The sequence below is a fragment of the Varanus komodoensis genome, unplaced genomic scaffold (assembly GCF_004798865.1).
Source record: "Varanus komodoensis strain SLA01 unplaced genomic scaffold, ASM479886v1 scaffold26, whole genome shotgun sequence".
NCBI classification, from domain to species: domain Eukaryota; kingdom Metazoa; phylum Chordata; class Lepidosauria; order Squamata; family Varanidae; genus Varanus; species Varanus komodoensis.
Genome location: NW_025335684.1, coordinates 7,624,362 through 7,651,692, shown reverse-complemented (window position 1 = coordinate 7,651,692; position 27,331 = coordinate 7,624,362). Strand labels below are relative to the sequence as shown.

The 27,331-nt window shown below is 50.2% G+C and overlaps 1 protein-coding gene across 6 annotated transcripts in view; it reads right to left on the bottom strand.

The window, feature by feature from the left end:
* TECPR1 (tectonin beta-propeller repeat containing 1) overlaps positions 1 to 23,399 on the bottom strand; it is a 29,411-nt gene extending 6,012 nt beyond the window's left edge. For 2 of the 6 annotated variants that reach the window (XM_044433353.1, XM_044433352.1), the window contains exons 1-20: positions 23,193 to 23,398; positions 20,490 to 20,722; positions 19,161 to 19,343; positions 17,263 to 17,385; positions 15,743 to 15,868; positions 14,923 to 15,097; positions 14,729 to 14,829; positions 13,595 to 13,696; positions 12,017 to 12,162; positions 11,081 to 11,571; positions 10,202 to 10,347; positions 8,659 to 8,814; positions 7,565 to 7,714; positions 6,514 to 6,671; positions 5,233 to 5,360; positions 4,913 to 5,015; positions 3,317 to 3,413; positions 2,953 to 3,032; positions 2,233 to 2,289; positions 603 to 777 (exon numbers count right to left, since the gene is read on the bottom strand). In XM_044433353.1, the coding sequence (XP_044289288.1) occupies positions 603 to 777; positions 2,233 to 2,289; positions 2,953 to 3,032; positions 3,317 to 3,413; positions 4,913 to 5,015; positions 5,233 to 5,360; positions 6,514 to 6,671; positions 7,565 to 7,714; positions 8,659 to 8,814; positions 10,202 to 10,347; positions 11,081 to 11,571; positions 12,017 to 12,162; positions 13,595 to 13,696; positions 14,729 to 14,829; positions 14,923 to 15,097; positions 15,743 to 15,868; positions 17,263 to 17,385; positions 19,161 to 19,343; positions 20,490 to 20,722; positions 23,193 to 23,325 (3,063 nt within the window). In that variant the 5' untranslated portion in view covers positions 23,326 to 23,398. Of the gene's footprint in view, positions 1 to 602; positions 778 to 2,232; positions 2,290 to 2,952; positions 3,033 to 3,316; positions 3,414 to 4,912; positions 5,016 to 5,232; positions 5,361 to 6,513; positions 6,672 to 7,564; positions 7,715 to 8,658; positions 8,815 to 10,201; positions 10,348 to 11,080; positions 11,572 to 12,016; positions 12,163 to 13,594; positions 13,697 to 14,728; positions 14,830 to 14,922; positions 15,098 to 15,742; positions 15,869 to 17,262; positions 17,386 to 19,160; positions 19,344 to 20,489; positions 20,723 to 23,192 lie in introns of those variants that run through there. The other 4 variants (XM_044433354.1, XM_044433350.1, XM_044433351.1 and 1 more) reach the window with 4 other exon arrangements.
* Positions 23,400 to 27,331: the final 3,932 nt, after the last annotated feature.

Below are 27,331 nucleotides of genomic sequence, written 5' to 3'. Positions count from 1 at the left end.
GTGTATAAAACCTAAATGTCAAAATGCTACAATGCTGTAGCCTTGTAAAAAGGCGCACACAACAACGAGCAATTGGAAAAACAAACACAATACAAACTACAGTTGAGGAAAGGATTTTACACTGCAATTTTAACTCTTTTCATTTAGATGGTTGTGTCTTTTCCGAATGTTAGCATTTAGATTTTATACACTATTATTGCGACACAAATGTCTTTTGTCAGGACACCCGCATTTTTAATATCAAACCATTTGAACTGTGCACGTTTATACCCCTTATCGCTTTTCTTAACAGTCTATATTTATTATATGTATTTATTTATATTTACTTCCTGCCTTTTTGCTACAAGGGACTCAGGGGGAGGGGGGGATGTCGAATCCTGCCCTGCATCTGTATCCTCACGACCACCCTTTGACCTGCGTTAGAGCGACAGTCGAGAACTGCCCAGAGTTGCTCGGTCCATCAAAGGAGGGCTTGAACCCGGACTCCCAGGTCCCACTCCAGCGCTTCCAGGCCATGCTGGCTCGGCGGCTTTTAAAGGAGCATCGTTTGTGGCGCACACAGGGGAGGAAAGAGGGGGGGTGGGGGTGGGAGAGACCCTTACGGCCGGGTTCTGGGGAGTGACGCACAGTCTACAGAGAACATCGCCCTTGTCACTGATGGCCCAGAGCGCAACAAACTCTTCCTCGGTGGCGGGCAAGCAGGGGATGATGGACACGTCCCACAAGGGAATTGGAGGGACTTCCAGCCAGGGTCCCGTAGTGACGATTTTACATTTCCTGGAGAGACAGAAGCGAGGTGGGGATGCGGGGGGGAAGAGGGGGGGATTTGTTTTAATGCACAATTTGCGTTTCAAAATGAAATGTTGACTTTAAGGAGCGTTCTCTCTAAACAGTTGGTTTATTGTTCCTGGGAACCACTATCTGAATCACTGCAAGTATGTGGCAGGGGGATATTTACGTATTTACAAGCTGCCAAGTAGCTTAAATTGCCTCACAAGGCAGCGCACAACAGTACAGGAATCCTTAAAGGCTGAGGCCAGATGCCGGCAGACAAATGCTCCTGAACTAAAGGCCGACCCAAGCACTGTTTGCAGAGGCGGGATTCATAACCGTTGGAGGCCCGTTGGGTCTTCCCCGCGCCCCAGGAACTCATGCTCCAGGGCCCGGCGGTCTGCATACGCAGCCTCAGAGACTAACCGGCAGCCAGGCGATGAATCGCTGTCACAGGCTTCCAGCAGTTAATGAAAGGATGTGTGTTTTACCGATTAGCAGAGCCCAGGCACTAGAGAAAGCGCATGACGCAGCACCAGCACTGGGCAAACACTGAAGCAGGGCAGCGAACGCGCTTTAATACGGAATGTGCGGCTGGGTGGGTGAAGCCGAAGGAAGGAAAGGAGAAGACGCTCGGTTCCTTCTCAGAGCTGACCAGACGCGTCTGAGTCATCTTTGCCTCTGCAGGGGCTAGCACCTTAACACTGGCCTTTGGTCCAAAGGAAAGCCGAGAGGCGGAATCCTGCAATTTCTGGGCAGCCCCATTACAATCGCAGAAGCAGGGGGCTGTATTGCCGAAACAAGGACTGGGAGGAGAGGCTCCTGAAAGGGTCATGACTGCGTTAGGCCCAGCACCTATGTGAAAAACTCTAATTATTTTAATTATGCCCAGCAAGATATCTATGGGGGTAGATTGCAATATCAAGCATTCCTTCCTCCTGCATGTATTTTTTAACCCTTCATTCGCTAGCCCGAACCATGAGTAAGGTGCAAACTACGCCCAAGTACTTTTGCTCAGTCGGCAGCAAGCAAAAATACACTGGAAATTTTGGCCAGCACCTTTTGATTTCAGCCCCGTGCAGCCCCTGGGCACGTCTCCCAAACTGAATCCAGCCCCTGGGTTGAGAGAGGTTCTGCACCCCCATTATAAGGGAACATGGTGGTGATCACTGGGGTGAAGCTGTCGTGATTAAGGGCACAATCCTATGCATATTCAGGCAGAAAACATCCTGCAGTTCCCACTCTGCCTTGGCTGAGAGGCTGGCTGGATGTCCTGAGAGAGGGAAGACCTCAATGATCTCCGCATCCTCCGACGTTCTTTAGTTTAAGTTCCAAAATGGAGCAGGGATGGATGAGAGGCACGAGGGATGCGCGAAGCAAAGAGGAGGATGTACGTGCAATGGCAGAAACCCCGAACCGCCTGAATGTGCCCGAAGTACGTTGGACGTGGAAATGTTTCACCTGGCCCAGCGCCTCCGCCGCACAAAGTCCTTCATTGTTTTGTGGCCGTGATAAGACCTGCCGGAAGAGGGAAGACAGCATCTTCAAGGCTGTCCATCAGCAGAGATAAGAATTCGCTTTTCTGTGCTCTTTCTCGAACAAAAGGGCTGCTTGTGGCACCCGCTCTGCGCACCAGGGCCGATGGGGTCAGCAAACGGACAGTGCCACGTGTCCCGTTACTGCTTCAGAGCCCTTGCAGCTTTAGTTATTTATTTAAAGCTTTCTTATACCGTCCACTGCAAGCGTCTCGGGATGGTTTCACGACAAAATAAAATAGGTCGCAGCAACCAAAACTTCCCAATAGATAAAACCCACATTAAAACCTATTACACATTAAAATAATGGGAAAATAGAAAGCTTTTGGCCTGGCGCCAAAAGGAATAAAGCATTGGTGCTAGGCAAGCCTCTCTGGGGAACGTATTCCACAGTCGGGGCGCCATCACAGAGAAGGCCCTTCTCTGGGTAGCCACCCTCCTGATCGCCTTCAAGGAGGGCTCCCAAAGAAGGACCTCTGCCTCTGATCTCAAGGGTGGGAAGGCACACAGAGAGGGAGGCGTGTATGAGATATTTAGGTGGAGTTTGGCCCCCACTGCCCAGAAGGTGCGTGGAAGAGACCGGGGCCTTCCTCAGCCAGCCCTCCCCAGCATGCGCCACATTCGGAGGAGAGGGAGAAATCCTTACGCTGGAAAATCCGCCGCATACTGCCAGCCTTCCCGATCTGTGCCTCCCGAAACACTGAAATCGATGTACCAGTCAGATGCCTGGAACATGAAAAGAAACAGAGAATTGTATGAAATGCTGCTCTCCGGGGAGGACCGACTCGGAGGCCTGAGGGTGCTTTGCTGGGGAAGATTTTAAGAAGCAGGTCCCTTCCCAGATGTGTAAGCCAGGGGACCTAACAGAACCAGCGTTCTTCATTTCCCTTTCAGAGCAGAGACGAGGAAGTCCAACGACCTGTTTGCACACAACCACCCTGATCAGGACAAGGAGGGATCGGGCCCCTGCCCCTCCTAGGAGCCCCATTTCCGGAACCGATTAAACGCACCCAGGACCACTGCGGCGATGGGGGTTTGGTGTTGGCTTTGGTGCGCTCCTGCAAGCCGGAAGCATCACTCCACATGTACCGATCCGTAGGCAGGCCCCTGGAAGACAGGGACAATGCTCGGCATCTAATTCCATACATGCTCCGCAAGCATCGGAAGCAAGGCGTTTAGAGCAGCGGCACCCACAACGGGCAGTAATCTTTACTCTCGGAACAGGCACACACCCCATCAGAAACCCCGTTGGCTTATGCCAGCCACCCCCACTTCTGTGCCGTTGTCCAACTTCTGTCGATACAATCTATTTGCTGGACTGGTGCACACTTTCAAGATCTAGGCACACTGTCCTGAAATTTGGGGCTGCCAGCTCTCCCCCCACTTCCCCACACTGGGTTCCCAAACCACACAGGTGTACACAGATAAATTGGACAGCATGCAAGAAAACAGACGTGTCTTCCAGTGACCGCAGCGCAACTCTGGAGCTTCATTCCATCCCTGCCCGATACAAATCCAAATGTTTTCTCTCCATGCACCCTCATGTGGTGAAATTTGGTATCTATCCACCCATCAGGGAGAGGCTTCCAGCTTTCCCTCGCTTGCTCATGCATTGGATTTAAGAGCTTGAACCGTCACAACCTCTGTCCCTCCCAGCTTCTCACATGCTTATATGGAGAGGCAGTTTTGCAAAGCCTGTGCTAAAAATGGGTTGAGAGACCTAAGCCACACGCTACCTGAAGGAGCGCTTACGTCCATATACGCCCGCCCGCCCCCCGAGATCTGCGGGAGAGGCCTTCCCCGGGAGCCCTCCGTGAAGGACATTAGGAGAGCAAGTACCCGGAGGAGGGCCTTCTCAGCGGTGGCGCCCAATCTATGGAATGCACTCCTCAGAGAGGTCCGCCTGGCGCCGTCGTTATTTGTTTTTCGGCGTCAGGCAAAGACCTTTTTATTCAAACGTCATTTTAATTGCTAATATTATTTGCTTAATTCTTCGGCCAGGGCGACTTATTTTATAATGTTAATGTGTTTTATATTTTTAGTGTTTTATATTTTAACTGTTGTTTTGTAAGCCGCCCCGAGGCTTTGGCGAATGGGGCGGCATAGAAATTTTTAAATAAATAAATAAATAAATAAATAATAAATAAATAAATAAATAAATGCTGTCTTGAATCCCAGTGAAATCCAGATGTTTTCCTTTCCTTCGGCATGTGCAAGGCCCCAATTGGAATTGGGAGCACCAAGTCTTTCTTGGAGTAGTTAAACTTTTCCACCTGGCTTTTGCCATTGACATTTGCCCTCGCCTCTGCCCTCGAGCTGGAGAAAACCAAAATCACAACTGGGAGCTTTCTTTTCTGGCATCCCCATGGAGAGCGGGAGCAGGATGGCTTCATGCAAAGCATCACAGGTGTTTTGACCACTGGCTTGCCCTACAAATTGAAACTGGAATTCAGGAGCTGAGCTCGGCATACGGGGCAAAGACATACCACAGCTGGCTGGCCAAGCACTTTTCTTTCTAGGGACACAGGACACTCAACCCCAAGGAGTTTCCCAAGAAAGCCGAGCTCGCCCCAATGGGCTGATCCCGAGAAGATCGGTCCACTTACCTGCTGCTGTATCCGGTGACCGGGTTCCATCGCTGGTTCTCATAAATGTAGACACACTTCACATCAGACTGCGCAAAGATGTTATCACTGCTGCTTGCCAAACCTGCAAGGACCAGTCCGCTGTTATTTCCTGTTTGTTATGCATGTCCCTTTTGTTTAGGGCTGAGTTTTTAACATTTTGTGGTGCTTCCTTTTCGTGCAAGTGCTGGCTTACGTAATGCATCGAACAGGCCACACAGTATGTGAAAAGCAGCACGGAGGAGCCAAAAATTTTGCCATGGCAAATGGGCCTGTAAGAGTCAAGCCGAGGGCTGTGTTACCTGAGAAGAAGCTTCCTCCATATCCACCTGTGTAGACCCAGGCGGCGTGGTCATAGCCCACACCCCAAACGATGCCACGGCTGTTGCATTCGATGAGTCGGAGGTGCCCCCCCACCTGGCGCCAGAACCTGTGGGGGACACGGGAATGTGCTCAGTCTCCATCCAGGATGTGCGGCACTGTGCCGAAAAGGTGCGCATTCGTTCTCTTTTGGCGCATCCTCCACAGCAGAAATTAAGGGTAGCATCCGCCTCTCTCCTCCCCACTCGTGTTTATTGTTAAAGGTAAGTTAAGCCGGGAGAGATGCCTTCAGTTTCAGGGTCTGGAAAAGACTTGGATGTAGGAGGACCTGGTCCTTGTCAGGGTCTCTAATCCACGGTGCAGAACCTTTTTCAGCCTAGGGCCGAATTTCATTTGGAGATGCACTGGGACTGCACTGCAGGGTGGGTGTGCCCCAAGGCAAACAGGGGCAGGCCAAAGGCAAAAGAGGCGGACCCTAAGCACCAGCACGGCGAGCAAGCCAGCCTGTTTTAGCAGTGGGGGTGCTGCGCAACAGCAAGGAAGTGCCCCCAGCCACTGGCAGCCGGGGAAAGGAGGCAAAGCCATTTTGGGAGCCTTGGAAGGCAAGGCAGGAGTTGGACCTCCTTGAGGTGCTGCACCCGGCTGTAACCACTACAGTGCACTGCCTCTCAGTGGACTATTGAGCTCTGGGGTGTCAGATTCGACTGTTGCTCTGTGCTGAAACAGGATGAGCTGCCAAGTTACCTAATCAGCTTTTTCTTCATTTCCCTGCTTTTTCTACTACAGCAATAATCCAGAAAACAATTTTGTGAAGCAACAAGCCCTCACCCCCTAGCAGCCCTTTTGGGACAGCACCCACACATTGTCTAAACATTCCCTATGTGCCCCTGTTTGCTACTAAGCCAGGGACTCCCGCTTTAAACCACACCTAAGATGCACCACGGTGTAGGGATCAGAGTGCGGTTTAACAAACGGCCCTCTTCCTTGCTTCTGAAGAGCAGGACTGCAGACCTCTTCCCCGAGCTTCACACCGTGAAGTTGTGGGGCTGGCTCTGGGGCTGGGCAACCCACTCTTGCAGGGACCCCTGAAGCTGCAGAATGGGACAACGGCCCACCCCTCTTCTCAGTCTGCTTTGCGGGCCCTCCCACTGCAATTCTGCCACGGCTTGCGGGACACGATGCACAAGAGAGCGCTCTCTCTGTCGCTTGGCCCACAGAGAGAGGCCCTGTCAGCAAGCGAGGATTAAGCCAAGGGTGCTTACATTTGGTCGCAGGGCACCGGGGACACCGCCGCCTCCAGGCCAGGGCTCGGCTCGCTCACGAAGATGTCTCCCTTGCAGGTCAGGGACCAGATGGCCTGAGGGGAGGGGGGCCCCTGGATCTGCCGGCTTTCGCAGCAGGACATGCTGAGCAGAGACAGCTGGGGGAAGCAAAGGTTTCGGCACAGGCAGAGGGAACACGGCATTTGCTAGTGGCACAATCCTCTCTCACCTTGATGGCCCCTTGCAAGAAACCCCAGCTGGATCACACAGTCCTCTGCCCATTTGATCCCCACAACAACCCTGAAAGGTAGGTCAAGGGGCCAAATGAAAGGAGCCCCACGTTCACCCTGGTACCCACAGGTGCTGTGGCTCATCATGGGTTAAACAACCCGTGGGTTAAACAACCCATGATGAGCGGCAGTGTCTGTGGGCACTGGGTTGAAGTTGCAGCCTCCTCCCGGGACCAAAATAACCCACAAGCTGCCCAGTGTCTGTAAAACCCTTTGAATCCTCCTCCTACAAAGCTTCCTAGGCCTTCTCTGCGGTGACACCCAGACTCTGGAATGTACTTCCCAGAGAGGGACGCCTGGCACCGAGCCTATCCTCTTTTCGGTGCTAGGTCAAAGACTTTATTTAAACAACATTTTAAAATCAACAGTTTTTAACGTTTAGTTGCTCTTGTTATGTTTTGTGATTTACTGTTTATGGTTTTGTTTTATACATTGTTTTGTTTTTAATTCATTTCTTGGAAATGGTTGTCTTTTACATTGTAGCCGTCCTGTAAGCCGTCCTGAGATTTTTATATGATAGGATGGCATATAAAAGCTTTTAATAAATACAGACACTCATTTTTATGAAAAGGCCCCCATGTGGTGAAAATGGACTTCTAGAGAACCCTTCAAGTTATTGGGTGGGGGGAATAGAAGTAGAAATGAATAAATAAGCAAATAAACAACCCCAGCGCTCCAAAGACAGAGCCTGGCTTCACTCGCAGTGCCGCGCGTTTCAAAGCGTGGAGCACTCCCAAGATGCCGTTGGTCCGTGAGCTCACCCAGTCGTGCATTTCTTGCTCCGTGGCCGCGGCCAGTTGGATGGGCCAGCGCTGCTTCGTTCTCTCTGCCGTGTACAGGGCAAACGAGTGCCTGGCTTCATTCAGGATTTCAACCAGGATGGTGACCTCGTTGAGGAACACGTGGACGTACTTGGAAGAAAAGCACATGTGCAACAGAACTAGATGGTATTAAACGGAGGGGCACCGATCGAAAGATTCAATCTGGGATTCTTCTGTTTTTAAGCATGTGGCGAAATGGAGTAGGTGCATCCTTCTGCCTTGGGCACCGCGGACAATGGTAAAGGATGCTGGGAATTGCAATTGAATTGTAGTTTACCAAACCTGAGTGCTTTAAAAAAATAAGCCACCATTCCTGGCTTGCTAGTAATGCAAAGCCAAGATCTAGCTGGAGCAAAACAGATGTCTGGTTTATTCTATTTCAGCAATGCTCTCTCACGGCCACGTTCCAAAGGAGAGCAGAACAAGGGGCCAAACACAAAGCTGCAGAGCCAAAAAATCTAGTATATTTTAGATATTGTGCTATCATCCTTATTAACTTTATTTCTATACTGCTCACAGCTGAAGCTCTCTGGGCAGTTCACAGCAATTTCTCACACATGCAGAAAAAGAAATGCAATAAAAATACAAATGCAATAAAAAACATAAAATTACGGAAAACGCACAACTTTAAAAGTTTAAAATTTCAAGGTACAACAAGGTAAAGTGGTCTAAAACCATTCAAGGAAACGAGACTTAAGAACTGACATAACTCAAACGTTTAAAGCTCGAAAGTCACGAGTTAAGCTCTTACATCACGAGTGACCCTCAACGAGGGTAAAGCTCTTATTGTCGATTGATTGATTGATTGACTGATTGATTTAAAACTTTTCCAGAGTGCCCCTTGTCATTTCAGTCTTTCAGAATCAGGGGAGAACAAGAAGAAGTTGGGAAGCCATCAAACCCGCAGCAGGTGGGGGAAATTAGGTGAGGTCAGCTGAGCGGATGCGACTGCACGAGGGTCGCAGGGGGCCCCGGGCCTGGCATTCCCCACCCTGGCTGTACCGCGACGTGCAGAGGCCGTGCCTCGCTCGTACCTTCTTCTCTTCACCGTGCGTGTAATAGATGAAGAGGATGCTGTCCCGCACACCGTCATTCCCCGTGAACTGCTCGAGGGCCACCCGCACATCCACCCAGCGGTACGGCTTCCAGTTTCTCCACCACTGCAAGGTGCCATTTTTCACCCAGACAGACTAGAGGCAAGGAACACACAAGGGAAAAGGTTGAGGAGACACCCTGAAGAACCAAATGCAATTTCATCTCCCGTTTTCTATGCAAGAGGATCGGCGCAAAACAACAATACCAAAATGGTGTGAAGAAAGCCGAGACCGGAGAAGCTCTCGGGCCTTCTCCTTTCCTAATCCTAGAACCCAGTGGGGACCACCCCACAAAGCCAAAGGGGGGAAGAATCAGGAGAGATGGAAACGGAAGGATGCCTCTCATGCCTTGTGGCTAAATTACAGAATGTTGGGGCATGAAATATTAACTTCAAGTATAAGCTGGTGGGAACTGAGTTAGTAGTCTCAGCCACCCCATTGGAAGCCGCCCCGAGGCGTATGTGAAGGGGGCGGCATAGAAGTTGTTTAAATAAATAAACAAATAAAATAGTGGCTGATGAAGAAAGAGATTTTGGGGTTGCAGGGATTCTGGGGTCACAGGAGGCACCGTCATGAAAATGCCAACTTAGTGTGCAGGTGCTGTGAGAGAGGTAAACTCCACCTCAGGCATAATTAGGAAAGGAACTGAAACTAAAAACTGCCAAGATCAGACTGTTCTATAAATCTTTGGTGCAGCTGCATTTAGTCTACTGTGTATAATTTGGGTTTCCCTTCATGAAAAGGGGCATTATAGCCTTGGAAAGGGGGCACAGAATGGGACTAAAATGATCCAGAGGCTGGAAGAACATCACTAATGAGGGACACTTACAACAGCTGAAATTGCTTAGCTTAGAAAAACGGTGAGCAAAGGGACACATGACAAGGTTGTAAGGACAAAATCGTGGGTTGTAAGGACAAAGTGGAGAGGGAAACATTTTTCTCCTTCTTCCATAATCCTAGGACCAGATGGACTCATCCCATGAAACTGACGGGCGGGAGGCTCAGGAGAGATAAAGAGAAAGGCGTCTTCATGAAGCGCATAGCTCAAAGAACGTGCTGCTAATGGGCAGCCTTCCAACAGATCTAATAAATAAATAAACAGCATAGAAAGAGTTCTTCTATGGAATTCCGATGTATACAGTTGCTGGGAAATTTGGCAGGAGGGGGCTGTTACACTCTTGCCCTGCTTGTATGATCCTGCAGGCAGATGACGGGGCACGGTGGGAACCTTCAGCCCGATCCAGCCCCAGAACCCTTCTTCTGCTCTAACTGCTCCAGCATAAAATGGAGCATCAGCAAGCAACCTGGATCACTTTGGAAGGCGCTGGGGCCCAGGGGCATTCTGCTCCCTGCAGCCCCGGGAGCAGTGCGCCCCCAGTGGATCGGTGGAGATCAGGTCGAAGGGGCTCCTCTAGGTCGCCTTGGAGGTCCTTTGGAAGCCAACTCCCCTTCCCGGGAAAAGGCAATGCCGTTTCGCCTTTACCTGCTCGACAGCCTGTTCGTAGTGCCGGAAGTTCTCCAGCTCCCGCCGGGTCCTTTCGGAGAGCTGCTGAAAGATCTGTTTCCGCCACACGGCGGTCTGGGCTGGGGTGATGGACAAGGAGAGGGACTGGCCAGAGGAGGATAAGGCTGTGACAGAGAAGGGGAAAAGCATTAGTTGACACAGAACTGCCATTTTGCTACTCGGACTGGGACGGGCACACGGGCTGCATGCAGAAGCCTGCACATCAGGTCCCTGAGGTCTCCCGTTAAAAATGCATCATGAAGCAGGCAAGGGGGAAAAATCTGTGCCAGAGACCGAGTGACTTGCTGTCAGCCAGTGCAGGCAATATTGGCCCAGGGGGGCTTTTGATCTGGTAAAAGATAGCGGATATTCAAGCAAAGGCTGGGCAACCACCTGCTACTGCAAAGCCGGCGCTGAGCAGGGGATGGAGGACACTGAATTAGATCAGCCTTGCCCACCTGGTGTTCTCTGCATGTGCTGGACCCTGGACCCTGGACCCTCCCCTGGCTCAGGGAGATGATGGGAACTGCAGTCCCATGCATCTGGAGGGAGGCTACCAGATTGGAACAGGTGATCTCCAAGGGCCCTTCCAACTCCAGGATTCCGAGGGCAGGGCCATGAGAAAATTCTTCCCGGCTACCTGGAGCTGCTGCCAGCAGAGCAGACTTGTCTTGCCCTGGAGCACTCCTCTGGTCACCCCAGGCGACAAGGAATTGCATGTAGGCGAGTCTACAAAACTGACGCAATGCGAACGCCCCTCCTTTGCATTCGGCACAGAAAACTCTGGATGGGAGGGTGCCCTGGGGCCGAGTGAGGGTCGACACCCACCGCTTTGGTGAGGCTAGGGACGGCACGCACCTGCGGGTGCCGTGAACCACTTCAGGCTGCTGTGCGACTCCACCAGGCAGCCTCCGCCGGAGACCCAGACCCAGAGCGGAGGCCCGTCTGCCACGAAGTGCTCCTCCATGCCCACGGACAACGTGCCCAAGGAAGACAGGCTCGAGGTCTCGGCCAGGGAGCTCGCGGCTGCTGCAGCTGACCGGCTCGCCTCCTTCAGGTCGATGTCAGCCCACTGCAGTTCAGCGGGACGGGCGTCTTGATTGGGGACGGGCTTCTCTGGAGCATCCCTGAGCCCTTCCGCCCGAGCAGGGCTGGCTTCGTCCAGAGGGGAGATAGTCGGATCGGCGACAGGGTGGGCGTGGTTGTTGCCATCTTCATGGATGCCGCGTCTGGGAACGTGGCCATCCCCCAGAGCCAGGGATGCCTCCCCCTCAGGGGGAAGCTCCCCGTCCAGCGGGAATATGGAGCTGGCTTGCTCTCTGATGTCATCTGTGAAAAAGTGGCCAGCGCTTTGGGGAGTGGGAGAGAGGGGCGAGGAGAGAAGGAAGGCAGGCCTCACATCACTCCTCCAGATGGGTAGGATTACAGCTCCCAATATCCCCAGCCAGTCTGGCAGGCCTGCCTTTTTGGTCCCTGCAGAGACAGTTTTACCTTAGAGTCCTCCAATTTAGATCAGAAGAGCAGAACCTCAGGTGTGGGCGGGGGGGGGGGCCTGCCGGATCCCACCCAGTCAGGCCTGCCTGGGGACCTCTCATTCCCACGCCCCCTTCCCTGGCTCCACCTCATTCTCCAGCCACGTATCACTCAGTGGCTTCCCAGCTGCTGTGGCATTTCTCCGCCATTCTAAACATCAAAATGCCCTGCCAAGGCACAGCGGTCTTAGCAGGGGTACTCCAGAAATCTCTCAGCCTCCGTTTCCTGCCACCCTTTTGAATTGTTTGGGTTTATGGGTACCTGAGGAGACTCGCCGAGCTGCCGGTCTGTGAACGGTCACTGTCTGTGCTGCACACGATCGCTTTCCACATCTTCCCGCTCAGCTCGCTCGGCGTGACGCCTTGGCGGAAATACACCACTCGGTCCTCGCTGCTGATTCCCCAGACCTGAGGGGGCAGGTGGAAAACATGAAGAAGGGCTTACGGGGGGTGGGGGGGGGGAACTCAGGGCAAACTAGATACATGTCCTGAGGAGAATGGCCTGGAAGCTACATGCATTTCGCATAAGGCCCAAACTGTGCATGGTTCCACAGATGTGGAAATGGTGAAGCACAACTTCTCATCGTTTCTGGCATTTGGGTGTGAAATAAAGGCCTGCAGAACTGCAAAATACATACATACATACATACATACGTGTGTGTATGCACCTGGCCTAGTTTCTCCGTTCACCATTTAGTGCATTAATTCCTCAGCCAGGACTAGAAACCTCAACCCAGTGTCCCAAGCATTGCACGACTGAGAACTTCTCCAGAGAGGAATTCAAGCTGGAAGAGTTTCAGCACCTTTGCCCTACGTGATGGTCCTGATCCATCAAGTTGCATCACAGTGTGGGGTCCTCAGGGATCATTTAGTCCAGCCCCCTGCTCCAAGCAGGGCTCTCCACTGAGGAGTAACGACGACGTCCAGCCAGTCCCGTCTAAATATCTCCACCAAGGGAGAACCCACCAGCCCCTCAGCCAAAGGCAGGCTGTTCTCCCGCCAAACAACGCTTACTATCGGAACATGTCCTCTAACGTCTAGCTAAAATCTGCTTCCACCCACTGGCTCCAGTCTTGCCCACGGGAGCCACGGATAACCTGTCTGCTCCATCTTCTTTCCAATATTTGAAGACCCTTCTCATGCAACCCCTTAAAACCTTCTCTGCTGCAGGCCAAACATACGCAGGTCTTTCAAGCCATTCCTCATAGGAATTGGTTTCACACCCTTCATCATTCCGGTTGCTCTTTCCTGGGGGGGCTCCAACTTGGTGTCTCCTCTAGAGCAAGACACCCATAACCGGACACAGAACTCCTAATGCAGCCCTATTTAATCAAACATGACCCCATAATCTCCACGCTATGCTTCCGTAAATGCAACCTAAGACCGTGTTTGCTGTTTCAGCTGCTGCATCGCACTTGCTGGCTCATATTAAGCTGGGGATCCCAAAAGGATCCATGTTCCTTTTTGCACCACATACTATTTGTGGTTGAAGCTGTCGTCTTATGCAGAAATATTTCAAATTTCAAAATCTGTATACGTGTGTGTGAAAGAGAGAGAGAGAGAGAGAGAGAGTGTGTTTTAAAAGAAAGTTTAACTCTGTGAAGTCCTTTAATGTTTTAATTTTGCCAGTTTAAAATTTATGACACGCCTAAACAAGATGCACCAGTGGTGGTGATTTTACTGGTTCGTTTTCTCGAGAGTCGTATGAAGAGTGTTGCATTGCCTGCCCTGACTAGCAAAACTCGACATGCCCCTCAGGACTGATCCGTCTCACTGCTTCGGCATCCATGCAAACCTGCCGCTTGCGTGCCAGGGGTCACTGTCCCTACGGGAGGCTCACCTGGTCATTCAGTCCTACGCTCACCATCGTCATCTCGCCAACCATTTCAATCCAGCTGGTGCCACAAGGATTGTGTGAATTCACACCTCTTCGGAACCAGACCTGAGACAAAAAGATACCCCAAATAGTGGTAAAGGCTTTGTCTCTCTGCAATAAAGGCCCCCCCTCATCTGATCCTGCAACTGGAATAAATTATTCAAAGTGACAGCATTTATACAAAACTGAACATTTCAGATCCTTGCCAGATGGCTTGTTTTCTCCCAACTTTTATGCATTTCCCCAGCATAAAAGGTTGAAATAGCTCTCCTGAGGATTTGTTGCTAGCATGAAGAGTGTTAAATAAAAAAAAAAAAAAGCTTTTTCTTGTTTTTTTTTTTTTTTTTTTGTAATATGGAGCCAGCTACTTCCCCTTTTGCCCTCTTCCACTGGAATGTGGCCACAGAAATTCTCTGAAATTGACCTTGGCTCTTGACTAAAAGAAAATCAGCTAGATCAGAAGTTGCAAGATTCTTGCATTGTACAGGGGAGGTTAGACTAAATTACCATCAAGATCATTTCCAATGCTAACGTTCTGTGGTTTCTTAATCATACTGATGATTTAGCAATAATCCAAAATATTCCTCTTCCTATTAAAACATTTTCCATTAGTTATTTTATAGCCAGTTTACAATCAAATGCCTCCCAGAAAGTGGCAGGAAGAGTAGCAGTTTCTCCTTGGTGTTTATCCCCAGTATCTGATAATCTCTGGTAGATTGCTCCTACACATGGAGGCTCCATTCTTAGCAGATAGTGTAAATAATGCTAATATGGCAGAATTATCTCTACAAATCATTTTTAAAATTTATCTAAGTTTGTGGTCAGCATATTTTGTGGCAGAAAATTCTAGAAGTAAGCTGGGTATAAAATAACTGTTATTTTTGTTTCTCTTCTCAATAGTCTATTCTGTGTTCTAATGAAGATTTAGAAAGACTGGAGAAGCATGTGCAGAAGGGAAAATTTCTTAGGAGAAGGGAGATACTGCTGTGGTCATGGGGAGCAGCTGGTAAGATTTCCCTGCTCTTCTTCATGAGGACTTGGCACATGGCCAGTACAACATGAAGGGAAAGATGGACTGCGACACCCAATGCCACTTACTTTTCTGTCCTTGGTAACTGCCCAAACCACATTTACACCAACAGACACATGCAAGATTCCATTCTCTGGCACGGGAGGCTCCACGATTGTCCAAGCGATTCCTGTCGAAAGTGAAAGCAGCGACATTCACTTAAACCCTGGTTGTGCTCCATGGAATAGAAAGATGCTGGTCTGCGGCCACAAACAGGACTTGCCCTGAGGGTTGTTCCGGTCGATCCCTTCCCGGATGATCGCCTGTCCTTCCCAAAGCGTTGCCCAGAGGAGGTCATAGGGTCCACAGCTGATCTGCACGGCCTCACCAGGGGTGGGGACGAGGGACCAGAAAGAACCTTCTGGGTTGTGGTGACAGACACCTTCCCTGTACCAGACCTGAGGAGCGAAAGAGAGCCGTCAGATGCTTTGCTGGGAGGGAAGGATCAGCAGAGCTGGCTGGGGTTCTGGACTCGCCTTCCGGGTGCAGGCTGCCGGGACAGAGCCAACAGTTCCAGCTTCCAGCCTCCGTGGCTGCTGAGGGCCAGTGGTGTATACTGGTTAAAGCATCGGACTGGGACTCAGGAAATCTGGGTCCCAGTCTCCATTCAGGCACGAACTGGGCCAGTCACAGATTTTCTGCCTTTCCTACCTTACAGGGTTATTGTGAGGATGAAATGGAGAGCAAGAGGCCTTTTGGGTTTCTTGCCAGAAGAACGAAGCAAGTTATAAAGACAATGAATGAATGAATGAACCAGTTCCAACATCTGTTCCCCATCCCTCCTTTGGACAATTCTTCCTTCCACCCAGAAGGCCTCGACCAGAATGGGAAGCTGTCTGCTCACTGCAGCCTGTACCACCTCGGCTGGAACGCACCATGGATCTCATTCCTGCAACAGCGGTGGCTGCGGACCAAAGTTGGTGGGATTTTCAAAAGGGGGTCCGTGGTTTCTCTGCCCCAATCTAAGCCAGGTACGCGTGGACAACTGTCCCTTGGTGATACACTAGAGGACCACGGATGTCTCCTGATGACAAAGCAATTACCTGCCCTTGCAAAGTAACGGCCCAGACGGACAGGCGTCCCACCGGCTCATCAGAAATCTCCCATCCCCCTACGGAGAGATCGTTGAAAGGGTCTGGAAGCTTCTTAGAGTCCTCCTGGGATGGAATCTGGAGCAGTGGGAGAAGAGGGGAAGAAAGGAAAGCTTAGCGTTATTCTTCTGTCGGCCTAGGCCAGTGGTGGCAAACCTATGGCTCATGTGCCGCATGCGAGCCAAGTCGCCCCAGCATTGCCCCAGCATCGCCCCAGCACCCGAGCATCGGATAAGAGCGCACACAGGGGCCATGCGCATGCCTGGAAAGGAGTGGTGGCGCCAGGCAATGATGTCACGAGCCGCAACTCACTAGCCACAACTCATCCAACCTTTTGCATGGCCAGTCAGTGCGCTGCCAAGGATACATATATATACATGTATTTGCTTGGATTGGCTGTGAGGTGTTTTTTCTAAATGAAAACCTCCGTTTTCAGGTTTTGTTGCCGTGTTGGCACCTTGTGATAAATAAGTGGGTTCTGGGTTGCAGTTTGGGCACTCGGTCTCTAAAAGGTTCGCTATCACTGGCCTAGGCAGTTGCTTTGAGTCGGGGTGCAAATCACGCAGCCCGTGAGCTGCTGATCGTCCCCCCAGCCTCTGTGTGGTGACCCACCACACACACACACAGATGGCTGTTCTGGGAGCTGGCTCTATGGTTCCTACCAAAAAAGCCTAGTTCCAGAGCATCTCTGGCAGCATCCTCAGAATGCTCTCTAGGATATTCCAGGCATGGGGCTTCCACGGCAGGAACCAGAAAATCTGTTCAAAGAGTGGCTTTTCCTGGTTTTTGGCCAGGAAAAGCCACTCAGGGCACAGAGGCTGGGGCCCCAGGATCCTCCGGGGAGGGAACAGGTTAGAAGAGGGGAAAAGACTAAGAGCCAGGATTCCTGGATGGGTTCAGAAGTTTTGGAAGGAATTTTGGTTTGATCTGATCAACGCTGGTGCTGGGCCTCTGAAACATTCCTGGGCATTAGTTTAGTTTGAGGAGAGGAGGGTGAAAAGGGTAAGGGCAAGACAGAGTGACGGCAGTGAGGGCGAATGGAGTGGGGACGAGGCATGTGTGAATTCCGGCAGACCCGTTGTGCTCCGGGACTGGGATCGTTATATCCAGATCACTCTTCCACTAAATCTTGACTGGCAACTTAGAAAAACATACAAAAACATAAAATAAAGCTCCACCAAACCCAGGAAAGTGCAACCTAAAATAGAGTCCCCCCCTGAGCAGAGGAAATGTAGCAACAGAAACAGAGCTGAATTAGTAATATACAATATTCTTTTAAAACTAGGAAGAATGAAGCTGTCTTCAGCCAGCATCCACAGAGTAACAAGGAGGATGCCTATCTGTGAAGAGAATATTCCAAACTGGTGTGCCATCACTGAAAGGGTGCGTCTCTCATGGCAGGTAGTACAGTCTTGAATCCACGTCATCACCTTCAGATATACCATAAAAACCAACCCACAAAAAGCTAATACCTTTGCCCACATATCCCTTGATCTGTATCTCCTGTATCGAATCCACCTTCTACGCCTCACACAGGAATTCCACTTCTTGTCTTTGGTGTAGGTGGCTGGGAAGTCGATGGCATACGTCCAGCCCTTAAAACAAAGGAATAAAGAACTTAAAAGGACAGCGGCAGAAAATGCCTTTTTCTCAAGATGCTTGAGGTCGAGAAGCAAAGCTGCAAACAATGCAGAGTAGCAAACTTTCTTGGCTTAATTACAAGGTTGCACTATGCTAAGAAACAGTCTTTCCTGAAGTCCCATTGTGTAATTCAAAACACAGAAGCCCTTTTGGAGGCAGCAAACCCAGCTTGCTAAATTACATTGTTTCTGATCTAGCTTTATTTTGATAAGAGCTCACTGAAACTAAGTCACAGTTTGGTCTCTGTTCAGTCAGAATGACAAAGAGGGCTTGTTGATTTTACGTGCTGTTAAGCCGTCTCTGACTTATGGAGACCCTGTGAGTGAAAGCCGTCCAAATGTTTATGACAACCCTGCTGAGTTCCTCTAAAATTTGAGACTGGGGCTTCCATGATGGAGTCCATCCATCTCCTAGTTTGTCTTTCTCCTCTTCTTCTGTCTTGGACTTTCCCCAGCGTGAGGCTCTCCCCCAGGGAGTCTGGCCTTCTCATGATGTGCCCAAAGAAGGACAGCCTCCATTTTGTCATTTTTGCTCTCAGGGAAAGCTCTGGCTTGACTTGATCAAGGACCCGCTTGTTTTTCTTTCTGTCTAGGATACCTGTAAAGTCCTCCCCCACTACCACGCTTCAAATGCAACCATTTTCAAAGACTCCATTAAAGGCAGGAAACAGAGCTTGCCAGAGGAAAGGCAGAGAAAGCTGATGTGGAATTACTGCAACACTAACCTTATCCCTGTAAAGGTGGGCTCTTTTTTAGACTTCACATCTGGCCTAGAGCTGGAGGTTTATCTCATTTATTAAATATGCAAGATTCAAATGTATATACTGTGTTTTACGAAAGTATCAAAGTGGACACTGTGAGATCTCAGTGCATAAATTGCAGGGAGGTCGGAGGGGATCTGGATTTGCTTCGCTTAGAAGGCAAAGAGGGGAGCACCATTTGGCTAAAACAAGAGCTTGGGCGTCGGGATTGAAGCCTTCGGGATTTCTCGGAGGGCCTTCCCCAACCTCCGGTGCACATTAGAGCTTCTGGATTTACAGCTCCTGTCAGTCCCAGCTGCAGCCCGAAAGGCGTCATGTTCAGGATGGCTGTGGCAGGATCATGATCCATACCAACGCATTGTCGCAGTGCGGGAAGGGCGAGAATTGCTCCACTGGGGTCCAAGGAGAAGGGGAAACACCCCCGGAATAGACACACCAGCAGGGGCATCCTGCCTCTAAAGGGAACTCTGCAGCTTTGCAGTTCCTGTGTGAAAATTCTATTGTCTAGAAAGACTCTTGGGCACTGTCACCCTGGGGCCAGCTTCCCGTCTATGTCTCTGAGTGCAAGGTGAAATGCCCCAGCAATGAACTTGCTAGCTGGGTGGGGGGACCCTGAGGGTTTTGGTGGGGGACAGCGTCACCATTCCCGTGCTAAAATAGCATCCTCTGAGAGCGCCCTTGGGCACCTTCGCCCTTCACGTCACCCGCTTTGCCCTCCATCTGAAGGCAAGGGATCTGAGCATACGGCGAACGCAAGGGGGTAACACCGACTCTACCCCGTGCGATAGAACTTTGCAGTTCGGCAGCAAGAGCATCGCCTAGGAAGGCCCTTGGGCATCCTCACTGCTCTGATGCAAGCACTGCCTCCCAGGCGCCCAGGAAAAGGTTCACTCCGACCCCCGTGACAGCAAGTATAACCCGCCAGCCCTCCCCGGAATATTGGATCCCTTTCAAGCGATGTTCACCTACCCCTTTCTCTGTAGGGTCCCCTCCAAAATTTTCATCCACATACCAGTCAGACTCCCACTCCCAGTGGGGCGACGGCAATGCAAAGCTTTCGAGGCTCTGGTGCTTCAGCCCACTCACGTCACTCCACTGCCAGCGGTCACTGGGTAAGAGCTTCTCGCAGAAGCCGATCACGGGATTCCAGCGCTGCCGGGAGAACATTGCACAGGGGGTTAGTGGCACGTTCTGGAGGGCAGGGGTCGATGGGTGACGGACTACACAACCCCAAGGGGAGTTCAGAACTTCAGTGGCACTGGTACAGACCAACAAACCCTAGCATTTTTCATGTCCATCAGAAGCAGGGTTTCCTATGAAGGTCTGAATTGCCTGTTCCAGACCCAGCTGCCCAGAATATGTTGCACTGCAACATGGAAAAAAACTACAAAGACTGGGTTAAGTATGGGTTGTTACTGAACTGTGGGTTGCTGTGGAACTGAGGGTTATTGTGCTGTCTGAACCCAGTTAAGTACAAACAACCTGTGAAGAACTTCTTGGCCTCTTCCAACTCTACTACTCTACGATTCTAAGAAAACCCAGATGATTCTAATCTGGCAGCTTGCTTGGTGGGAAGGAAGAGGTGAAGCGTGAACGGAAGGACAGAAAAGACTGCTGGCATCACCGCTGCCAAGAGCAAAGCTGAGCATCTCTCGGAAGCCTTTGCAGAGTCTCCCAAGCTGCACGCATGATCGCACAAGCCCTGGCCCTTGCAAAGACTGTGCATCTGATCCCAGTTCTGCAGGCAGGCAGCCACTTGCAGGACAACCGGGCTGTCTTCTACAGACAGGTCAGAAGGGGCAGGTGGGTCACTCCTAAAGATGGAGGTGGGGAGGGATCTGCTCTCCCCTGCAGAGGAGGGCAGGACGTGCCCCAGCGGAGCAAAGCTCAGGGAGCCCAGGATCCATTTGGAGGCCAGGAAGCACTTCCTGCCAGTCAGGACCCCGAGGGTGTGGAATGGGTTTCCACGGGAGGTGGTTGAGGCCCCATCGGTGCGGGTGTTCAAGGACAAGCTGGACGTGCACAGGGTAGGCATGTCGTGAGTGGAGCCGGGGGTCAGACTAGATGGCCCAAGGGCCCCTTCTGACTCACTGTGCTTCTGTGTTCCTGTTTCTAAACAGTAGGTTTAGACAGCATGAAGTCCTGCTTCCTGTGGTCTAAGCATGCTCAGGACTGTCTTAAATGTGTACTATTTTAAAGATGCCTTTGCTGATTTCGGTTTGAAATAAGCCGCCCTGATCCCTGCTTGCTTGTTTTGTATGCACATTCAATCCAGAGCTCTCACACCTTTTCCCTCACCTGATTCTCATAGGTTTCCTCCTGGTAACGAATAGGGACGTCATTGGAGTGGATGTAAACATAAACTTGATGGTCGCATGCCAGGCCCCAGGAACACGCTTTGACAGCAGAAACCCGCTTGAATTCCAGCTCCCCATCCTTGCACAGCTCCCAGTACTGGCCAGTGGCAGAAAGCGTGTAGACTCTGCCAAAGATATCAACCGCCCACAGCAGAGAACTGGATGTGGTCATGGCTGAAAGACAAAATCAGAGGGGTGTGGGCACATGGAGGTAGGAGTAGCATTTATTTTACGAATTTTGTATTTCATCTATAAAAGTGTAAGTCATCTTTTGGCCCAAATAGGATCCCGTCAAGCAATTCACAAGTTTGTTTTCCTTTCCCCTCCCCATCCCCTTTGATTTATTTATTTGAACATTCTGTATACTGTCCCATCACTGATGTCTCGGAACGGTTTACAAGAACACCAATAAAATAGGATAAAGAGATAAAAGTAGCACAACATCCAATAATAAATATAAAACCACAAATCAAGTCAATTAACAATTAAAATACTGGGAAAATAAAAAGGTTTTCACCTGGCGCCAAAAGGAAAAAAGCACTGGTGCCAGGCAGACCTTTCTGGGGAGCGTGTTCCACAGGTGGGGTGCCACTGCAGAGAAGGCCCTCCTCCGGTAGACACCCTCCCAATCTCTTTCAAGGAAGGCTCCTGAAGGAGGGCCTCTGCCTCAGGCCCCATCGGTGAAGGTGTTAAAGGATAGGCTAGACATGCACATGGTGGGCATGTCATGAGCGGAGTCGGCTGGAGCCAGGGGTCAGACTAGATGGCCCGGGAGACCCCTTCTGACTTGCTCTGTTTCGATGTTTCTAACCTCTCAGAGGGGAATCCTATGAGGAAGAGCCTGCAACATGAGGAAAGTGGAATGATAGCTGCTCTGGAAGCACTTGGAAGGAATAAAGCCCCCAGAGTAGAGGGGATGCCAATAGAACTTTCAAGGACTGAATTGGTCCGAATCTTAAGAACAACAAATATGGAAAACAAACAATTGTTGATACATGGAAATGTTCAGCATATATTCCAATCCTCAAGAAAGGAGATGCGACTATAGTGCCATCAAACTCATTTCCCATGCAAGCAAAGTGATGCTTTGCTTAAGGTGCTGCAAGGAAGAATATTATGGTATATGGAGAGAGAAATGCCTGGCATTTAAGCTAAATTCTGAAAAGGAAGTGGCACTCAAGATCAAATGGCAATGATATTTGGGTTACTGGAGTGCCGCAGAAGGCTACAGCAAAGCCTTTGACTGTGTGGATCACAAAATGGTCCTGAATTAGTCCTTGATTGTCCTGATGCATATCCTGTATTGTGGACGGGAAGCTACCGTTAGGGCAGAATATGGAGAAACAACATAGGCAGAGGTACCAGTGAAAAGCACATTTTATCTGTTGAAACTGCACACACGACATTTCATATGGAAAGCCGGATTGGAATCAGAAGAAGGAAGGGTGCAAACTGGCGGATGACACACCAGTAATTTAAGATAAGCAGTTGGTGCCACGTTACTGGCAGAAAGCAGCATGACTCCTGATGAAAGTGAAAGAAGGCAGTGCAAAGGTAAGATAGAGGCTGACCATTAAGATAACAACAATTATGGCTATGGAGCCTTACAGAACTGTACTGTCAACAATGAAGAACTGCCCATTGTGAAATCTCTTGTGTTCCTTGGCTGCGTCGTCAATCCAAAAGGAAACCGCAGCCAAGGCATTCAAAGAAGGAGGAAACTTGGAAGGGCCGCAATGGAGGAACAAGAAAATATCGGCAAGAGAAAGGACAGCTCACCGGGAAGCGAGGCCAGATCACCCACCTGCTGTATTCCCCATCACTCCGGACGGCTTATTGGATAGGTTAGCCTACCTCATTCAGTCAATCGGGAAGGAAATCGACCCCGACTGCTCTTTAGAAGGCCAGATACTGAAGATGAGGCTCAAGTACTTTGGCCACCTAATGAGAAGGAAGGACTCCCTGGAGAAGACCCTGATGCTGGGAACAATAGATGGCGAAAGAAGGAGGGGACGGCAGAGGTTGAGGTGGCTGGATGGGGTCACTGGGGTGGCGAGTGTGGGCTTGGGTGGACTCCAGGGGATTGTGGAGGACAGGAAGGCCTGGAGGAAGGTTGTCCATGGGGTCGTGAAGGGTCGGGTACGACTTTGCGACTAAACAAACAACCACAAGAAAGGCTACCTCGTGGGTTTGCTGTGAAGATAAAATGGGACAATGTGGGTTTTTAAAGGGCGGCGGGGGAGGGGAAGAAGCCCGCAGTTAGAGGGCAGGGAGGAATCCGTCAGGTTAAGTTTCGGAGCAGGACGCCAAAGGATGGAGCCTAAGGCTACAATCCTGCGGACACTTTCCCTGGGAGTAAGCCCCGCACTGAGCAGAGGGGTGGGAAGAGTGCCTCCTGGGCAGCCCCATGCGTAGGCGTGTGCTACAAGCGGCCACATGCGCGGATGCAGCTTGCAAAAAGCACGGGATTAAGAGCAACCCAAATAACCCTCTTTGCTCCTGCGGGTCATGTGCGGGGCCGAGGGAAGGACTCTGACGCGGGGGGGCCCAGCGACACACCGACCTGGTATGCTATCTCTCCTCCGCAATACCCGAAAAGGCCCCCCTTGCCCGGGCCCCCTCCCGGGCCCCGCCCTTGCGATACCTGGTCGTCCTGCGCGATCGCCGATCGCCGCCACCTCCGCGCCCCGCGCAGCGCCAGCGCGCAGCCCCTGCGCAGCGAGCGGCGGCGGAGCCGAGGACGAGGAAATCCAGGCCCGGAGGATCTCTCCGCTCATTGGCTGCGAGGCGCCAAACTCCCTGCTCCCATTGGACGGCGAGAGAATCGAACGGATACACGGCGTTCTATCCCGAGTTCTCCTCGCCGGCCGGGCGGCCCACGCGGCCAGCTGTTCGTCGCGTGTCGCGCGTGGGCGGTTTGCGTATCGTAGGAACGGCGGCGACATCCGGCTTCCTGGTCCGGCCTTTCCAGCAGCTCGTTGCCTCGCAGCTCCTCGGAGTCCTGGACTTCCAGAGGAGATCGAGCTGGGGGGGAAGCCAGGAATTGAGTCCGGCTGTGCCCTAACGCGTTCGAAGGGGTTGCTGGGTCGCCTTCGGGTTATTTATGTATTTATAGGCCGCCTTTCTCCGGCAAGGGACTCAATACGGGTCACATAATCCTCCTCGTCATGTTATCTTCACCACAACCCTGTGAGGTGGGTTAGGCTGAGAATGAGTGACTGGTCCAGAATCACCTAGTGAGCTTCAAGGCCAAGCTGGAACTAGAAGCGGAGTTCCAGTCCAGCACTAGAAACACTTTATCGCTCTGCCTCTCATACATTACTGGCGGTTCAGGTGAATTCTGTGTCTTACGGCCTGTCGTGGCCAGTTGAGTGAATAATCTGAAACGTTATAGTAGTGCTGCTGAAACGAACTGGTAAGTCAGAATGCATTATATAGCAAGAGGACGGCATACAAAAACTTTAAATAAATAAAAAAATAAAAACGCATCCATGTGCTTTTTTGATTTTGTATTGCTACGTGTGGGTTGTGAATCGCTTTGGATGCAGTGTATGGAAAAGTGGCATACAAATTCAAAGTTGCAGTGAAGATGATTTCTAAGTGAAGAACGCTGGCAGATCATGTGAGAAACAGACGTTTCTGCAGATGTGAAGGACAGTGTGTGTACGTGTGTGCATGCGAGATAGAGAGAGGCAAACAGATGAGTTGCTTGGAGAGAGGAGCATCTGTGGGTGCGGGAGAATATCTCTTGGGGGAGCTGATAGGAGATCAAGCAGCCATCCCCAACCTGACGCCCTCTAGTTGTGTCAGACTGCAGTTCCCACGACTGCCAGCCAGCTGGCTAGAAAAATGGGAGTTGTGGTCCCTCGCATTTGGAGGGTCCCAGGCTTGAAGGGGTCTTAGACACAGCTAGCTGGCCTTCCTCTGGTATTTTCATACCAGTCCAAGCCTTTTCTCTCTGTTTTCATTCAGACTTACACCCAGGTAAGTGTGCATAGGATTGCAAGCTTAATTACTTGTGGGCTCAGGATGTTCTCTCATCTTTGTGAGGCTAGATTTTTATTTTTTGGAGGAAATGTTTGTTTATCAGTGCAGGAGCAGCACGGAAGTGAAGCATCTTTGGACGACCTTCAGGGCCAATGCGTCCTAGCAGGGGCTCGTGGGGGCAAAAGCTTTACCTGGACTTCGGCTGCTGTCTCCCCAGAGCGGTCCTCACCTGCAGCAGTACAGCTGCAACAGGTTGGGACTAAACTTTGGTGTGGTTCTGATGGGTGCCCGGATCACCATATTTTTTCTTCATTATTGCATTTTTATTTCTATCCCACCATTTTTCCTCTTGGAAGAAACCCGAGGCCTTCCCTGGTCTTCTTCCCGCCAGTTTTATCCTCACAACAGTGCTATGAGGTAGGTTAGGCTGAGAGTCTGTGACTAGCCTAAGTTACCCAGTCAGTTCTATGTCTCGGTGGGGACTAGAACCTTGATGTACACCAACTGGAACCTTACAGAGCCAGTTAGGGCCCTCCGTTAGCAGTTCTAAGGTGCCTGTGGAACCACTGTTTGCTCCCACCTTTTGCTGAGCAGCCCTTCAAAATGTTTGAAGATTAAACCTTTTCAGTCTAATCTTTTGCTAGCTATGCAGCCTCAATTGTTCAGCACTGGGCTTAGTTTTCTGCCACTTCACCCTCCTGGTAAGCTTCTGAAATCACGTCAGCTGTTGCCCAAGAAAGTCATATGACGAGACTTGCTTATTGTCGGGGAGGAAGCGAAGAGAGGAAGGATCCAGTCAGCCTAAATTAGATTTTGTGTGTGCCCTGAGATTGTGTTACTTTCGATATTCCAAAAGGGAAGTTTCCTGTTGATAGTTCTTTGAAGTTCAAAGTTAGACACAACAGAGGATTAAACATGGAATCTGTTGCTTATTTATAGCCCACCTTTTCTTCAAGGAACCCACGGGAGCTGACATGGGCCTCTTCTTGCTGTTTTATCTTGTCAAGTGACGGAGCTCTCAATCGTGCTGCCAGGGAGAATCCATAATGGCAAACCGATTCATATCCACAAGCTGGTTCTAGGAATTTTCAGCAGCAGAAGCAAATCTATTGTAAAATAAAGGGGTCTCCATCCATCCGTTTATTTATTCCATGTCTAATAATACCCACCATCCAAAGCTCTTGGGAAGATGGCAAAGATTAAATGCAAAATGCTAGGCATGTTTAGTTAGAAAAAGGGCCTACAAGTTCCAGCAAGTTCTGTGACATGTTTTGTGCCATCACGTTGCCTCCACCTTAGGAATGAATGTCCATGATATTTCAGCCTAGCTATTTTATCCCATTAAAGTGCAAAAATATAATTATAAGCACAGCTTAGGACTGATTACCAACTTTTATTGGTAATGATACCAATAATTATATACCATCAAATGCCTGGGAGGAGATACTGTGTGTTTACTCCAATGCTTCAGAAGTGTAGAAGTGCTTCTAATGTATGGAATTGTGGCAGCTTGTGAGGTTGGGGAGCTGAGAAAGTTAACGGGAACTGAAATAAATCTGACTGTCTAAAGCAGACCTGGGCGTTGTACGGCCCACGGGCCACATCCGGCCCGATGGCTGACCCTGACGGGCCCACATGAGGTCACTGGCAAATTAAAAGTCAATGCAAATATATATCGTCGTAATATAGATTTTTATTTATTAAAACATTTTTATGCCGCCCCATTCGCCGAAGCCTCGGGGCGGCTTACAACAATGCAAGCAATACAACTGCACTGCTTTTATTATGAAGGATCTGCTAAATTGAATTGAATTTATTGCTTTTGACGTAATGTTAATGTTTTTGTGAATATTCATTAAATAGTGTTGTGCTGTGCTCCACATTTTCATTGTATCATTGTAATGTTGCATTTACTGTTTTTATAGAGAGAGATATTGAGCAGAGCTGTAAGTGTATTGGTCCGGCCCTTAACAACTGTCAAAGTTTCTCATGTGGCCCCATAGGAAAATTAATTGCCCATCCCTGATCTGAAAGCTCATGGGGTGTGGTGTTTCCAAAGTCAGTGGGGTGGTGTGTCCACTCTGGCTTTTCACCTGAACTTTAACAGAATGATCCATGGTGCCAACCCTGCCCCCCCATAGGTTCAGCACCATGTGTAGCTCCTTTAAAGTTAAGACCAAAATCTGGAGTGAATACACTGCCCCATTGACATTGAAAACACCAGCCACTGTTGCTGATGGCAGAAGGCTTTTAAAGTCTAAGGCCTAAAATTATGGAGTTCCACCATGGAAGGAGATGGAACAGCACATTTATTAAATGTGAAATGTAGGAAGAAGAGCGTCTTGGCTGAAAAACCCTAAAGAATGGCTCAAGGCCAGAGCAATTCAGTATTATTGTTTAGAATGACCGGATCGAAAAATCATTGTACATCATCGGCTGGATGATGTCCAACCTCTGGTAGGCGTGGAAGAAGATTATATTTAATTATAACAGCGGTTAAGAATTTAAAAATTATATTAAAATATGCCATTTAATAGAATAAAATGTCTCAGCGGTACATATGGAAAAAATAATCATCACATTTTAAAAAGAACCATTTAATCCTGGGGAAGAGGAGGTGCCCTGCTCTCCGGCCCCCCAGGAAGGCGGGGGGGGGGCTGGGGCCAGGGATGCTCCATGGTTCCGGCCCGCAGAATCGTCCAAAGAAGACAAAGCGAAGCGAAGCAAAAGCCTCCATCGCCAGCTGCGAATCCGCACGTGCGCCAAAGCCCCTGCCTACGAGGCGTCTGTCTCCCA